The sequence below is a fragment of the Euprymna scolopes genome, chromosome 7 (genome assembly GCF_053919585.1).
Source record: "Euprymna scolopes isolate OS-2025 chromosome 7, ASM5391958v1, whole genome shotgun sequence".
Classification (NCBI taxonomy): Eukaryota; Metazoa; Mollusca; class Cephalopoda; order Sepiida; family Sepiolidae; genus Euprymna; species Euprymna scolopes.
Window position 1 is genome coordinate 118262632 of NC_136488.1, and position 19462 is coordinate 118282093.

Below are 19462 nucleotides of genomic sequence, written 5' to 3' on the forward strand. Positions count from 1 at the left end.
GTCTGTTAGATGTATCGGCCGTTCATTAGTCTCGATAAAGCAATGAAACCCCGATACAAACACTGTAATGTGTAGCTTTTAATAAAACGTGATATATGTGTGTGTATGTGCGTATGCATATGTATATATATATACGTATGTATGTATATATATATATATATATATATTATATACATATATGTATACAACGATATTTTTTTTAATATTAACAATTATTTTTATGCCTACAGACACTAGTGTTTCTAGTGTTTCATGCTTGCGTAATCATCTGTGTATAGGGTGACAATTACCGCCAGTCGGGAGATCCAAATCTTTTCTACCTTGACTCTGTAGGTTCGTATTCTACTTCCCGTATCAGTATTGGCAAGGTTTTAATCTTTTTAATGTTTATGTAAGCCATAAATTATTAATATTAATAATAGCGTCTTAACCGATTCCATAGTCCGTGGTTGTATCCACTGGGTTGAAAACGCATTCGAAGTGAAAAGTTGTTTTATTAAAAACAATACGAATTTGATCGTTCAATTACGAATATTGCATATCTGTACTTTTATTTCTGCACTTGTTGACATTTGTAACCTTTTAACATTTAATCATGTCAAAACATATTTTTGTATCGTTAATATGCAATGCCAGTTAAAATAATGAATGTTTTGAATGCTACCAGTTTCGTGTTCAACTAACATCTCACAATTTCTCTCTCTTTTCTTTCTTTTTCTTTTTTTTTTCTCGACTTTCTCTTCTTGCAGATTTCATGGGATTTGCGGCAACAGTGCTCACGACGCAAAAATCATAATAATAATAATAAGCGCGAGGACACAGCGAAAATACCTTGCCTTATTTTGCAAGATACACATTCGCACATAGAGACATGCACACGTGCACACACATAAAGAGCACACATATACGTACACACACGCACTAATGTAAACATACGCACACACACACAAACACAAACACGTGAATCTTACAAATACACGTACACACACCGAGTACTAGAATAAATAGTTTGGGGTGGGAGTAGTATATGAATGTTAAAAATAATATATATTATATTTAGTACAAAACGTTTTCTTATAAAAAATGTTTGGCTGCACATTTACTGACATGTTCCAGTTCTCTCTAAACGTCGGACGAACTTTCGAAAACCGTTAATTATATATACTAGAAAAAATGAAATGAATAATTCCCCACACCAGTGGGGAAGTTCAGTTTTCTTTTTGTGTGTGTGTGGGGGGGGATAGAACTGAAACATATGGGTAAAATTGTAACCAAAAGTGTTTTTGAAATTAAAAAGTTCATGCCAAATAAATATGCAGCTCTATTCATTATTGAGCACTTTTATATAAACACAATAAGAATACATGGGATTATACCATATAATGACATATATATATATATATATATATATATATATATATATATATATATATATATGCGTGTGTGCACGTGTGTGTAAACGCACAGTCCTATTCTATACATTATATATTTTCAACAAATGCTAAGCACACACGTTTATCAACGTACACGAAAACATATTAAGCTAAGAAATATATATTCAAAATATTTACAAAATCTATAACCCACATGAATGTACATCCAAATAATACACGTACAATATGTTTGTGTGTATTGTCTATGTATATTAATATATATATATTATATAGACACTATATATATTATATGTATCAATATATATCATTATTTATTCGCACATACACATATCAATACACTTTATACATACATATATATATATATATATATATATATTTAATATATATATATATATATATATATATATATATATAATATTCTGAAATGTGATTTCTATATATTTAAAAATGTGATTGACCATGTTTTATTAATTGTTGAGATTTAATTATGAATTATTTGTTACGAAATTATTAAAATATTATTCGCTACTTTGCACAACGTTATTGTTCACTAGCAATAAGATCAACTTTATTATTTACTACACAATATATATATATATATATATATACATATATATATATAATTATATGTACATGTATTTTATATATATATATATATATATATATATATATATATACATATATATATCCCTGCGACGTCATAAAGTGCGTTATGTATTATTCTGTGCATACACAATCTATTGGGGGGGGATACATTTGATTAAAATGTTTCGATTGACTAGCATTTAAGTATAAATGTCATGTGTATCGACGCATATTAATGGCCATATAATCTCACTATTAAATCTCATCATTTAAGGAATCGATCCAGTTGCAGTATAATTGTTTACAGTTTAGAAAACAATACACAAACATCTAAACCTGTCGATCAAAGTTATTGTTATGACCTGTCATGTTTACATGTTAGCCGCAAACATGCCACTATTATTATTCTTTAAAACCCGAACTGATCACCCCCCCCCCCAATTAATGTAATATTTACTTTAGTTGGTAAATAAGCCAATGTGTATTTCTAATTTTCGTTTCATCCCGGTTACATATCTTACAAACTCACCCATATTTTATACGCAATAAACTTAAGCATAAAGTAAGAAAAAACACCGAAAAAATATTTCCCTTTTTCCCTTTCATACATTATGAAATTGTAATTTTAGCGTCGAAAATATATTGCGTCGAAGTAATTCATGAATAATATTTTAATGTTACAGGCAAAACGCATAATTTTTAAAAACGGGCATACAATGGACATTAAAATTCAGGCGTACACATATACACACATAGATATAAATATTCACGCACACACACACACACACACACACACACACATATATATATATATATATATATATATATATATATGTGTGTGTGTATATATATCTTGAAATTTTAGATATACATTAATACTGCTCTATCCCTACTTGACAAACCATTATACTACTTTAAAAATGTTTTTGTTTAACATCCATAACCATAGCTTTCACGCCGTAAGTGATTCATCATATGAATCCAGTACGGTAACAATTGTCATGTTTTTCTTACGTTTTGTTTCAAATAACTGTTTAGCATCGAATTGCTGCCGGTTGCTCAAGTAAACGAATTTAACAGATAAAATGTTTCCATTGTTCTGCTTCTTCTAAGAATAAGAATTTTATTGCAGTAAATTAAAATATCTTATCCTGTACAATTGGATGACTCAAGTGACCGGTTACAATTCAGTGCAGAATCCTTAGGTGAAGCCGGAAGTAAACAAATCGTGTCGTGCACGGCGTTAAATCTAAGGTCATAACTGCTTTAAAACACATATTCTCTCTCATATACATATATATATATATATATATATATATATATATATATATATATGTGTGTGTGTGTGTGTGTGTGTGTGTGTGTGTGTGTGTGTGTGCATATATATACAAATATGTATACATATATATACTTATATATATATCCATATATATATATGTATACATATATATCTATACATATATATATATGTATATGTACATATATATGTGCGCGCGCACACACACACACACACACACATATATATATATATATATATATATATATACATATATATATATATATATATATATATATAATTGCCTAATTGCCAGATATTTTTAATTACATATTAATAATTAATCAGTTTTCAATACGGGTCTGAAAGCTTTTACAATTAATTTGCAACAAATCTATGAATTAATGACGTGGAATCCTTTTGATGTGACGGAGGCTTTGTTTGGTTCACGTGAGGTTCCCTTAATTGTCATATTTTCTTCAAATATATAAATGCCTAAAGAATATCTGAAGAAAGCTTAAAGTATACCGAAACGTCATCTGAATTGAATAAAAACTTTTTCGCAGAAAACACAGGTTCCAGTTATTATACATGCCATACAGTCAACTACGCCCCTCTTTCTCTGCATACATATATAGACACCGATGAAGACTGAAGGATCGGTCGAAAATTATGTACTTATAAAAAAAAGTTTTTGAATTTTTTTTCATAATATTATTATTTTGTATTCCTGCACGTCACCAATTAAAAACGAATAAAGGAAAGTTATAAGCTTTTATACTTTTCGCATTCTTTTTTATTCATATATATATATATATATATATATATATATATATATATATATATATATATATATATATGCATAATTATAAAGTAAGCAATAAGAAAATTTTCGACACTAATTTATAATGTTGCTCGCTCGTTGACACTCATCTTTTCTCAAGTATTGATCTAGTTACTGATCTATTGGGCTATAATCTTCACAGAGAGGAAACAAAACCCATACACCGGACTTGTTCGCCGATTAGTGTAAGACGACGTCAGCTAAAAGCCGTCTCTTTTTCTAAGAATAGATTCGAACGCTACTCAATACTTTTTGTCTTTGTAAATGTTATATAATTACGACCTCGTAAAATATACATGGTATTACGTGTGCAAACACAAGTGTCAACAAACAGGAACATCCACATGTGAATATCTATATCTATCTATCTATCTATCTATCTATATATATATATATATATATATATATATATATATATACATATAACAAATTATATATGCATGTATAATATATCTAATATTAGTCTAAAGTAAATAAGTTCTTGATGAGCCGTTCCATATAAGTTATCAAATTTACCAAATTTTCATTACTAATGATTACTATATTGTCCAATTTCTACTGTACACTCTTTAACCCTTATCCTTGAGTGGCCTCTGGGCCTTGATAATGTGGTGATGTCTATGTAAAAATATACATATATATATATATATATATATATATATATATATATATATATATATATATATATATATTACGTTATGTATAAGCTGTTCTTATGTTGATACTTTTGTTTTCCCCAAAAATTGAATAATAAACGATTGTTTAGTCCTTGGATCTGAAAATAAGCAAAACATACAGCGAAATGATGAATGTGATCCATACAAGATCCAAACGTGTGTCTTGCAACATAGATCCTCTAAGCTTAAAATCCTGGACGAGTATCATTTATAATTTTGTTTATTTCTATCATCCGAATTATATAATCGCTTGTTTAGTAATATATTTTCTGCGCAAACAAGGGACATCAACAATAAAAACAACTTAATACTTAAAGAAATATATAGTCGGAAATAAATTGCCAATATTAAAATCATTATATGAATACACACACACACACACACACACACACACACACACACACACACACACACACATATATATATATATATATATATACATGCATATATCTGGATATACACGCACGCATATATATATATATATATATATATATATATATATATATATATATATATATATATATATATATATATATGGTATGAGTAGAATTCCTCGCAATAATGTTTAATTTGAAAATTTATTCAAGATATTTCATCAGTTCTTCCCTACTTCTAATATTACATCACTTTCAAAACTGATCTCTAAAACTGTTGGCAGCGCTCGGCAGTTTAATTTTTGAAATATTTGTTTGTTTGTTTTTTTCAAATGCTTCAAATAATGGCCTTAGAACAGTTTATATTTTACTGTTCTATATAAGCTAAATAAAAAAATGTTCACTGATTAATAAACATGGTCAAAACTAATATTAACCAAAGTAAAGAAATATGGTTAATAAACATTGTTATATTATATGCATACACACATACACACACACACACACACACACACATATATATATATATATATATATATATATATATATATATATATATATGCGCAAAGTATCCATGTAAGTATAAGAATATATGTATTGCTGTATTTATTTATTCACAAATTATAGAAAACAAATCGAATCTACACGCACATATTTATACAATAACTGTATCTTCCATGCATGATATATATATATATATGTATGTATGTATATATATGCATGTGTTCACACACACACACACACACACACACACACACACGTATATATATATATATAAATATATATCAATATATATATATATAATATATATATATATATAATAAAGATACAATTCCTCCAAATGATAAATCGAAACAATTAAATTAGCACAAAAAAATTGGGGTATATCGTTTTTATACGTGCAATGCTGCATCTATTTATGATAGAGCCTTATAAAAATGATTATATTTTAAAGCAAATTTTACTGTTTGTTTGGTGAATAAGTAAAACAATATATTATCGTAACATGCTGAATGATTTTAGGTTGTTTGAAACATAACGTAAACGGAGTGATAATGCGATACTCTGATATGTGAAAATGTTCATGTATTATGATCATATATATATATTATGTAATTGCATTTAAGCTGCTTAAAACTTCGGAAAGTCAAGAAATAATAATCTTATTATGTCTCGGTTCTGACGAAGCGTTCAGTTACAGAAACGTAATTACATTTACGTAAGCCAAATGAAATATGTAATTATTAATAAATCTCTACCTATAAATGAGCACTTTTTTAAATAATGGGTTTTAAATTCACTTTGGAAAAACATTTGAACTTGTTTGATTATATATATATATATATATATATATATATATATATATATATATATATATATATGATATCATTATATATGTATACTATTACACAAATATTTTACTTTACTTTTACTTCAGCATTAACTGATTGCTTCGCCATCTGATTATATATATATATATATATATATATATATATATATACTCTTCATATATATATATATATATATATATATATATATATATATATATATATATACTCTTCACGGAAATTTGATCTCTCCAGAGTGCTCGTAACAATGAGCAAAAATAATTTTTTGAATGTGAATTTTTAAAACTATCTGCATAAGAAGACTACCACCACTTACTACTACTACTACTACTACTACTACTACTACTACTGCTACTACTACTACTACCCCCCATACGATTACTTATACTTTTGCTCTCCGATATATATATATATATATATATATATATATATATATATATATCAGTACCACTGCAAACACTGTGGCCGTCAATATGCAACAAGTCCTGAAACGATATCAGTATTATGATAAGTTTTACTCACTAAGAGTTCTCAGCCGATTCATTTTAATTGATCGTTCATCTGGTATAAACAGGTGGCGTCTCGTGAATCAGAGTGCAAACAAGTCTTCCAAGATCTTCAGTATTGTCCGTGTTTTTTTTTTTCTTTGGTGACTACTGCAAAATCATCGCACATTCTCTCATCAACGATTTTAGACTGCATTCTTCTTGTCAACACAACAGCTTTAATTGGAATTTTAGTGCGAATAAGCCTCCTTAGAATTCCAGTACTCTCTGTACCCTTCCAATCGATGTTTGGATGGCGCTATCTTTTCTCTGTGTTTCGCGTCTCTTAGACTCTACCATCATTTTCTGTAAGACACCACTGTGATTTGAGAGAAATATTCGATTTATTATTATTATTATTACTATTATTATTACTATTATTATTATTATTATTATTATTATTATTATTATTATTATTATTATTATTATTATTGTTGTTGTTGTTGTTGCTGTCGTCGTCGTCTTAAATCGCTTGTCAGTTAAGCGACATTGAATTTAGTTAATACTTAAATGATTGACTGCTTGAGAAGCGCACGTGCTGTAAAGAAACGCTCCACCTCGGGCTATAAATGGGTACAAAGTCTTGTACCTATTTATAGCCCTAGATGGAGTGTTTCCATTTATAGCCCTAGGTGGAGTGTTTCCATTTATAGCCCTAGGTGGAGTAACTTCACTAGTCATGGATAAATTGCGACCCAAAAGTAATTACATTTTTTTTCTAATTTAGTTACCTTCTTTAATTAGAAGTTGGTGTAGTTTGCTTGAAACACGTCTAGTGTGTATGTAAAAGAAAATTTATAGAAGGCAATACAATGCAGAGGTGTAACAGGTGCACACAAAAGGAAATACATGAGAACATATAACGGTGAAATAAGCTATGCAGGTTCACTTTTTATTAGTTCAATATATATGCATTTTTTGTGTCCCTACCTTGTCAGATGTAAGTTCCGTATTGTATGATATTTCGGGAAAATCACCTTCATCAGCTGTGTGGTCTACTTTTGTTCAAACGTGCATGCTGGTGGCTATCGCAATTCATTCAAATCATTAAATCAAATGAAAATTTCTCTTTAAACGTTTGTATTTTAGATGGACGGTAGCTTTCGATTTTGTAATGAGAAATAAAATCATTTAACAAATTGTTACATAAACATTTGTAATTTAAAATGCATTTAGCAAATGCTGCTGCTAAACCACACGTGTGATGACAGCAGAATAATTGAACTCTAGGCGGAAGTTCTGTTCTCAAGCATGTAGCGAAATTCTCCGAAGTATGCAAACGAATGAATAGATAATAGATGTGATGTAAATAAACTCGCTTTAAACAAATTCTCATTATGAAAATATAAAATGTGATTTTAAATACACAAATTATAGTTCATATGGAAAACATTGATTCTTAAAGTATTTCCTTTTAGTTTCATTTTAATTATTCTATAATGTGTAATAATATTATCATATAATGTATAATAATATTATCATATAATGTGTAATAATATTATCATATAATGTATAATAATATTATCATATAATGTATAATAATATTATCATATAATGTATAATAATATTATCATATAATGTATAATAATATTATCATATAATGTATAATAATATTATCATATAATGTATAATAATATTATCATATAATGCATAAGAATATTATCATATAATGTATAATAATATTATTATATAATGTATAATCGTTGATGAGGGGAAGTACAAGTGCAGTAATCTATCAGAACACATTTCGTTGGAATACTTGTAAAAAAATATGTAGCGATGCAACACTACAGTTATGCGACACGGACTGGATTTTGCTAGACTATACGAGATCTTATAAGGTTAAAGGCTCGTTTTTTTTTTTTTGCACTATGTGGAACTTTCGGAAACTAGAATAATGGAGAGGAATATATAACATAGTAGAGTCATATGATAGTTTCAGGCAAAGCTCAAACTATGTGTACAAAAAACGTAATGCCACAGAGGAATAAAAGACAATATCCGACAGTTTTTTAAGCTAATAATTACACAATGCTATTTCCCAACACTCATTCACTTTGTTTAGAAGCTATTAAGATAGATACTTTTAGACTATCCTGGCTAGATCAATTTCGTTTCGCTTTATTTTGGGGTTTTATGTTGCTTATTACTACGAGGTTTACCTTGTTTACTTTACCTTAGAAAATAAGACTAATACAGCGAATACGTTGTTTTTTTTATTACATTTGTAAATTAACACCTTCCACTAAATGGCCACTACAAAAAAGCATAAGGTACTTTAGTCGATTATTTAACTATTATTTTAAAATTTAGAGTAAGAAATCGGTTTCGTATATAAACATAATGTAAAATTATTCCAAGTTTCTAGGTTAAAGTAGGAGTAGGTTAAGCTTAGGTTTAAGATTAGTTTAGAATATTTTTGGAAAAAAATATTGGAAAAAAAAAAGGTTTTCAAAAATAATTTAAAGAAATATTTTGTAAATTACATTATCTACTGAATAACTCCCTCGCCCAACAAAAAGAACATTTTAGATGATTATTTTATTACTTTAGAATTTAGATTAGAGGATCAGTTTCATAAATAAACTAAACATAAAATGATTCATCAGTTGTGGGTCAGACCAATCTTTTTTGGCAGTTAATAATTTTTTTCTACTAGCTGTAAGTTCAAGTAGTTGTTAGTTAGGGTTAAGTATATTTAAAAAAATAATTTATTGAGATGTTTTGAAAAATACGTAATCAAGCTTGTGAAAAATGCCGTCTTTTGTAGGAATTTCTTCAATTCTGCTTTTCGTTCTTACATGATCATTGAATGTAAACATGATTAAAATAAACAACTAGGAATAAAATATTGGCCATGAAAGAATCTAAAATATTTAGTATAAAAGAGTGATCTGAAAGAGTTTATTAATATCGGGTAGAAAATTAACTTAATCTCAGTAAGAGGAGACAATACAAAACGGAGAATGGCCGAAACGAAATTTCTCCAGTCAAGTAAGTTCCATAGCAGCTCTTGTTTTATGATTGTATATGTATATTGGTGCAAACACTGACGAAGTATGTTTTCTTTTCTATTGCTTTTTATGGAGAGTCTGCACTAATCTAACAGAACAAGTAGTAACCATCACTTTTATGGCTGCAAATTTGATTTTAAAAAATGGTCTTGTTCTTACGATTTTGTTGTTGCCATAAAATTGATTTAATATTGGAACGAGGAGACAATACAAAACGTAGAATAAACGAAACGAAATTCCTCCAGTCAAGAAAGTTCAATGGCAATTTAAAATATATGACCAAATGCCATCTACAATGTATAAAATCCTCATTTCTCAGGTGTGCATTTGATATTTTATCTAGAAGAATTGGCTGAAGCTAACAGAAAAGGATGACACGAAGATGTGTTTTGGAAATAGTTAATAATATACTGTCGTATGCGTTGCAAAAAAGTTGATGGTGTCAGCAGCATATGTTACTCACATTTATATCAGTGGTGATATAATCAAAGGAACTCCATATGAATAGAAAGTATCGTTCCTAAGAAGAGGAAAAACGACTTTCCACTGTTTTTAAGGCAAACGATTACATGTATGGCCTTCCGTAGTAAAGGTGGTGATGGTATTATCCACGAATAAATGACCTTGAAATTGTTGTAGTAGTACTTTCCGCCCGGTGGTGATCCATGTCTCATGCGGTCCGCTTCTCGAAAATGATTACCCATGCCTTATCTTTCCTTTCTTATCTTTAAATTTAAAAAGCTAAAATTCAAATTTATAAATTATTAATTATAAATTTGTAACTTATTTTTAAAAAAATCAGTTTTCAACAAAAACAAAATGAATTCCGAATTAAAAGATGTTTAACCTCATATTAAAAACATTGTACTTCAAATAAAAAATCTCAACTTCAAATTTAAAACAAAATCATCAAGAAAATCCGAATTGCAACTGATGAAATGATGTGCCCGTGAAACTGTAACCGTAAACTGAAAAAATTTAAATTGACTCTCTCCGCCGGAAACTAATTTATAGGCATCTTGAATGACCAATGACCTGTTTGGTGTGAACGTTTCCCGTGAATATCCCGAGTATATTATATATTCGAATATATTCGAGACTATGTTTTTCTCGAGTATATTCGTTTTCTTTTTTTTAATTATTCTATGATCATTTTTATGCAATATAAATTAATTTTTATATATTTATATAGTTTTCTCATGTAAAATGAATCGTAAACATCCGGTCCGACTTTTATATAAGTAATTGGACCGATAATAGCAAGTTTTCCTTTGTAAAAACAAAACAAATTTGTTTACATGCATTTCTTATGAATCAGGTGATTCTATTGCTGTCATTCGTTTACTCGGTATCTTTCTAGTCAGAGTTATTTCTAGAAATTAATCGGATATCTACAGGAAGAACCGCGTAAACATTGCTTATATTCTAAGTGAAAGTGTTTTTTGTTTGTTTTTTTTTTGTTTTTTTTGGGGGGGGGGGCGGTTACTGGATTCGAACTTGCCACACTACTTAGCATCCTCCAATGTGTTTACAGAAATGAGATAAATGAATTTTACATAAAATAAATCAAGTAATTTCTTTTTCTTTTACCTAATTTTACTCGGGAATCGAATCAATAAAAATAGTATACAATTCTCTTGTAATATGACTTTTCCATTTTCGAATGTAGAACACGTGATATATTATAGATTTGGATTATTCGAATAACTAGTCTCATCTTTGTTATTATTTTCAAAACGTTTCGACGAATATAACCGCCGACTTTCTTCATGCTTACCTTATCGAACCCGTGTCACAACAGATAGAGGCGTTGTAAAAATCAGTTCGAAATGACACCTTCTGGGGGTGACTCAGTACTCACTAGAGACGATACTAAGAATAACAATTTTTAAATGCTCCTACTCGGTCATGGTTTTACGGAACAAGAACGTCGATTAAATAAAGGGTTCCGGTCGAAATCCCGTATCGAATCCCGAGTCCGACATAAATATTCTAGAGTTCAAAAAGACGACCGTGAAGAAGGTCACAGTTTACATCGATCGAAATGTTGCGAAAATAACAACCAAGATTCATCCTAATATAATGGGCATAAGTGATTAACACAGATTTTTTCACACTTTAGAATATATTAAAAACATTTATTTTAAAGTCCTTTTATATATATATTATATATATTGGGAGTTGGTTCGTAATGAGCCAATTTTAGTATTGGAGTTGCAAACAGAACCTTTTTAAATTTCACGTCATTAACGATGATGAGACGGTTCGCATCAAACGGTCCCAGAAATCAACAAAGGAATAAATAACAGCAGTTATAAGGGAAGTAAAATGCAGCTTTTTGTCAATTTCTGATACAATATTTTATTATTTGAAGTTTTACCTTTCTTTTCTTTTTTTTTTAATTATTGGTGTAATCAAAAATAGTGTGTGTTAAAGTAACCATGATTAAATCAGTAAAATGGGATCATAACGATAATGAAAATAATTTTTTAAAAAGACCAAAAATTAGGTTAGTATCAATAAACCATTTATATAAAGAAATACAAATTATTTATTTTAAATACTAACACATACCACTTGTCTGACTAAGCGTTAAGACGCAAATTTATATTGATTGTTAGAGAATGAGCGAGAAAAATAGATAGATTGCAAGTTTTTGTCGCATGATAATTGCCTAACTTCTCTGCTGATGCTTGCATATTGTTTCGATTTGTCTCTTTATTTTTTTTTAATTTTTCTTTTGAGAAGTGAATCAAAATGGCGAGTTTCATATTATTACGGAAACGTTGTAATGTTTCTATTTCACGATTAAAAGTAATTATTTTTTGTGATTAAAACTAGATTTAATTTCGTCAGATCATTTTTTTTATTCCTGGAAGCGAAAACCTGTTAATCAGAATTTTTTTTTTTTTTTAATTTGAAACTGTTTTTGTTTATTTATCCATTATTTGAATGTTAAACGTTTTAATTACGTTTTTCTCAATATATGTATCATCACTACATTGAAGTGACAATCGTATTCCTTCCCTGATTATCGAGACCGACAAAATTTGTTTGGGTCCGGTAGTTAACTCCCCTAATTCTTAATATTATTACAGAAGCAAGCAACAGTCTAATATGTCGACAAGTTTTTCCAATAGCGAGTTATTTTAAGACGTAATTTGGATGATCTGTTATTTGGTAAATACATAAGAAAGTTAATAAATCTATATTTGGTTGAATGCAAAAGCAAAAAGTTCACAAATGCAGAGGAATTGTTTTGTTTTTATTATATTTTTACTTGAAACGTATGTATAATGTTTAAATGGCTATTAAAAAAAATCAAATAATAGCCATTTTACTCAAATGTCTTCTGATATTCCGATGTGTGATTTTTTTTTAAATTTCGAAGCAGATTTCAATGTAAAAAAGGGTATGTTTTAACGAAAACTGAACTAAAATTCTCTTGCAAAGCCCTATTGTCGAAGTTAACGTTTGGCTACATGGTATGTGTAACACGGATATTCTGTTGGCGACCTTCCATAACAGTCATTTGGTAAAAGTGTCTATAAAACGTAAACGATTGATTCTTTTTCAATAAAGGAATATATTTGTTTTTATTACTCTAATGGAGATTTCGTGTCTGTATGTTTGTCCTTAGAATACCATGTTTCTATACAGTGTTAAATAACAACGATCATTATACACACACACACACACACACACACACACACACACATATATATATGCCATTATATAATGTACCACTATAATATAATTATATAATGTACCAACTATATATATATATATATATATATATATATATATATATACATATATATATATATATATATATATATATATATGTACCATTATACTTAACTATAATTAAGTATAATGACTGATATCATTTAATGCAATGTTCCCTTTAAAGGATATAACCGAGCAATGGTCACAAATATACTAACTCGAAACCTCCATACGTGACAGGTCCCGGAAATAACGCGTGGACCTCGATTTCGTGTTGATTAATCATTACAAACTAAAACAGCGCCTTTACTGCAGAATATTAGCTGTTTCGAACGATTCAGCTGTTTGTAATGTACTACTTTATGGTATTCAAGTTGCTTTCAAATAACGTTACAGACTAACGTTGGAGATTGACGCACGCAAGTGCTCCGATTGCAAGTGGTATCACCTTTGACTTCTCATATCAGTGTCTGGCTACTTATTATATTCTGAGTTCAGAATAATTGTTTGCTTTTTTCGCATTCCTTCTCAATAATTGTAACCACCAGGAATGGCGATGTTGATCACTTTATAAGTGTGGTCTTAATTTACTTATTTAATTGCCTATCCACGAGGGAAGATGTAAACACAATGTCAGTTTTGGATGTTGGGAATACCCAAGAGCGATAGCCTGGATGGGACAAAAATATATTTTTTAAACTGCCTTAGTCAAGAAAGATTTATCTTGTCATGACTGGGGACAGAACAGGTACTTCACGTTGTTCCTGCTTGAAGAGCGGAAGTGTAGGAAAGATATTTTCAACGACAATGATTCGAGGCCATCTGCGCTCAAAGTGATGGGATATTTAAATCTTAAACAGCATCTCTTTTTTTTCTTTTTTTTTTTTTTTTTTTTTTTTGCTTTCCAAGCTTCTCTCGGCCTTATGACGATACCAATTCTTGTCTTCTTTCACAAACCTATTTCACAAATATTTATACGACATTATAAACAATGGCAACATTTTTAGAAAAGAAAACATAACAGTATTTTGACTTTGTCATTTTCTTTTTTTCGGGCTGTAATTGAATTAATAAAAGTTGTTCTTAAAATAAGCATATAAATAAACTTTCTTTTTTGATATTTTTTCCTTGTTTGGAATATCAATGCTCAAATGAAGCATGTCGATTTGGGTTGTTTTTTGCTTGACCTTTACACGTACACGTTTTAACTTTCATGCATCTTTTCGGTCTCTCTCTCTCTCTCTCTCTCTCTCTCTCTCTCTCTCTCTCTCTCTCTCTATTTCTCTCTCTCTCTCTATCTCTCTCTTTCTCTCTCTCTCTTTCTCTCTCTCTTCCTTCTTCCTCTATATATATATATATGTGTGTGTGTGTGTAAATATGAGCAATTCTGATGATTTCAAAAAATTCCATCTATTTACTTATATTTACAAATATGTCATATTTCCCCAAACAATTGTAAATTGAGAGAATCTAGATTTTGTAATTAACAAAGATTCATTAGATATTTAAACAATACGTTTAAACTATTTAAATAGTCACAACAATAATAGAAGGAATACACACACAAATATATATACATACAATTTTTTATATAATTTTTTTTACTTATTTATAAATGTATTATATATATATAATTTCTTATATACATATAATTATGTGTATATATATACACGTAATTATATATATAATCATGTATATATACATATAATTTCTTATATACATATAATTATATATATGCATATATATATGCATATTTATATATATGCATATTTATATATATATATATATATATATATATATATATATGCATATATATATATGTATAATTATTGAGATATATATAATTATTTATATGTATATACCTAAGGGAATTAATATCTGATTGCCCCTTTGCCTTTTTTTTATATTCTCTTTAGAATTGTTTTCTTTTTGTCTTTCTAAAGAGGATGTTGAAGTAAACAGAGTTTCCTGTACTTGCCGCCGGCTCCTATTTTTTTCCTTTCATGTGTTAAAGTTATTCTGTTTTTAAATTTTATCACACAATAATATAAACTTGAATTTTAGGCTTTGTTCATCATTAGTTCTATTTGATATTAAAAATTTTAAATATCAAATATAAACCTTCATTTCTTTTATTATTTCTTCTTGGTAGTTTATTGTTGTTCGAATTGATATATCTATATTGTCAATATTTGACCTCTATATATAATTCTTATATATAATACGCCATCTAATTTTGATTTTAATCTGAAGGATTAAGAATGATGATTTTATTAAAATAAAAAGAGGGAGACACACAAGCAGACAGAGGGAGAAAGAAAGATAACTATAAAGTATTTTCTTTAATAAAGGATGTATCCATTTCATATATTGTTTTCATGTTTGATATACCATTAGGCATAATGGTTAGAGTGTTGACTAATGGATTGGGAGACAAGAATTTAATCTCCAGTCAAATCATATCAAAGACTAAAAATGGTGCTTGATACTCTTTTGCTAAACACCAGGCATTATAATGTAAAAATCAAGGGTAAGTTGAGTAATCATGGAAAAAAGTTGCATTCTCCCCTACATCTCGTTTTGTTAGGCAATTAAAAGGAAAACTTTTCGAAGGTCAGTTTACTTTCGATACACGTGAGATATGAAAATGGCACGAAAATAGTAAAAGCAACAGACAAGAATAGAATGAGGCAATGTAGCACGGTGAAATTCAAATGTACTTTTAAACAACTCTCTTCAAATTTCAATCCGTTGGTGAGAATGTTTCTGTGAAAGCGAATAAAAGAAACGATTCAACGGCTCTTTTTTTTCTTTTCTTCAAATTGTCAATTATCTCTTTCCTTATTAATTTGCAATGCTAACCGCGATATCAACACATATTAACTCGATATGAACACACCTATTATATCTTTCAGTTTGCATATCAGAAGAACGTGTATAAGTGAGCGAAATGCCAGATGGAATAAATAAATAAATCTCTTTTCATACAAAACTCATCTTTATATATATATATATATATATATATATATATATATATATATATATATATATATATATATATATATATGGTTAATCCATCTATATATATATGGTTAATCCATTTTTTTAATTATCTAGCTGACAAAAAAAAAGCACTGGATGAATTATCCATGACAGATTTTTATTAAAAATACGAATGAAAATTTTCGACCGCCCCGTGGCCTTCTAAACTACAAATGCACAATGGCTGAATTTAAAATTATTAGGTCGGTGCAAAAATAATGTTTTTTGAACATGAATTTGAACGTCAAAACGTCATTATTTTTGCACCAACCTAATAATATAGAACCAAAACGTTTTCTCTTCCTCTCTTTCTATTTACTCTTACATACTGAAACAATGATAATAAGAATTAAATATTTCCACTGATTCCAATTTATTATTCAAGTTATTATTTTCATATTAATAATATATACATATTTTAGCCATAATGCATGTCCACATATAATTCTGCTATAATGTATTGTAAGAAATAAACTACAAAAAAAACTTAATAGATACCTGTAACTCATTCGTCTGCTATGCTGGGATTATAAAATATATTGTTTTATTCCCCTCCTATTGGCGAATGAGAAATATGTATACGTGTGTGTGTGTGTGTATATATATATATATATATATATATATATATATATATATATATATATATATATATATATATATATATATATATATATATATATATAAATATATATATATATATATATATATATATATATATATATTTCTCATTCGCCAATGGGAGGGGAATATATATATATATACTAAAACTTAAAAGATATAGCTTTAGGAATAAAACTGGCGAGAAAAATAATTATTATAATTAAATTGGTTTATTGTTGTTATTTATTTCTGCAATAATATTTGTATATATATCCGGTAGTTTAAAAACTTTTTAGAAGCATGATTATTAATCTACAATAATGGAAAGAAACGACTGTATATTAAAAAAATATATATAGTATATATTTTTTTTAATATACAGTCGTTTCTTTCCATTATGAAATGGGAATTTGGGTCGTTTTTTTTTTAACCTTCATCAGTCAAATATGAACCGCGAAAATATTGTTGAGGTGTGATCGTTATTTATAAATGTGTGCAAGAGTAAAGTTTCAACTCGTTCTGTTTATATAATTAAATATTTAATTCTAACATTATCTTACTTAACACATCTCATTTTTTTATAGAGATAATAAAAAATTTTTATAGAGATAATAAAATTACAACGTTGAGCTAAAATGAGTGACCAGGTGAGAATTCTAAGTGCTGTATGTGCTCTCTGCATATGCTGGCATTTTTTCAAGTTGTTTGGTACTTTTCGTTGCCACTGGATTCAAGCAGTGACGATTCAGGAGAGGTGTGGTTGAAGGTTGCTCAAACCTTGCCTCACAATTACTCGCGCAGCTACCCTTACAGAGGGGGGATATCCATTGTCTAATGAGACTGAAAGAAGGCATCGATTAAACTTATAGTAAAATGAACGTGACTCATGTATGAACAGAAATCTCCTGTCTAATAACGTCAAAGAAAATCGAAACGTAGCCATTTTCTCATTTGATGATTGCATAACGGTCCGACTGAAAACGAAGGTGGTCAAGAATTGAAAATTAAACATATCAGACTGGATCTGAGCTGACAAAATTTGAAGCTGTGTTTTATCTGGGTAATCTTGCAAAATGTTTACGATATAGATGAACTTGAAACACTGAGGCAATCAGAGAAAACATCGCTTATAATGCTTTAGTGGAACATACGTATTTATGACAAAATATACACAATTTAAATAAGTCAATCAAAAGTTATTAACATCACGGTTGTATAATGCAGATGTGACTATGTTTTCATAGATCACTATTTCAATCAGAAACTGTATGCGCCAATTGGCCTTCGGGCCAAGATCAAAGTGTAGTATCTGATGCTGCACTTCAATTTCTTGTTTTCTCTCAGTATAGGATAAATCCTTCACGACTGAGACAATTTTTATTTTTGTTCATTTTCTCCACATTAAAAAAAGTGGATGGGTTGTAAATAGGAACTCTCAAAATAATGTTTCCTTCATATATAATCAGATTTTCGACTGATTATATATATATATATATATATATATATATATATATATATATATATATATTTCTAAATCAAAGTTTAGCACAAGAGTATGCAAAGTATTTACAAATGTTTTCAGACGTAACAAAAATTTGTTATAACGGCGCTTTCTCTCTGTGCCATCATTTTAGTCCATCATTTGCACCCAGAACAAACAATAATATCACCCAGGAAAACTTTATCTTCAAACCGAAACAAAACAATATTCTTTCTCCTGTTTTGTTTTAAGTATTATATAATTTATATTACTTTGAATTGTCAATCATTCTATCCAAAATACAACGAGGTTTACGTACGCTAGACTTTTCTTTCATAAAAATGCACCAATGACAAAGCGGTTTTCTTCCAGAAGATGACTCTGATTATTAGAAACCTCGTGAAATAAACGCAGTATAGATCAATGTTATTTTAGAAATGTTTTATTGACCAGACTTATATAGTTTTACTTATTATTTTGAAAAGAAAGATATATAAAATAAATACATACGAAATTTTTTATTCTATCAAATATATTGGAAATCTTTAAATAT

The 19462-nt window shown here is 28.5% G+C and overlaps 1 protein-coding gene across 5 annotated transcripts in view; it reads left to right on the forward strand.

The window, feature by feature from the left end:
- Positions 1 to 19462, forward strand: part of LOC145279908 (neo-calmodulin) — a 933613-nt gene that overhangs the window by 879271 nt on the left and 34880 nt on the right. For 2 of the 5 annotated variants that reach the window (XM_080131460.1, XM_080131463.1), the window contains one exon: positions 750 to 1347. The exons of 2 other annotated variants lie outside the window; for them this stretch is intronic. In XM_080131460.1, the coding sequence (XP_079987586.1) occupies positions 750 to 796 (47 nt within the window). In that variant the 3' untranslated portion in view covers positions 797 to 1347. Of the gene's footprint in view, positions 1 to 749; positions 1349 to 19462 lie in introns of those variants that run through there. One more of the 5 variants, XM_080131459.1, reaches the window with a different exon arrangement.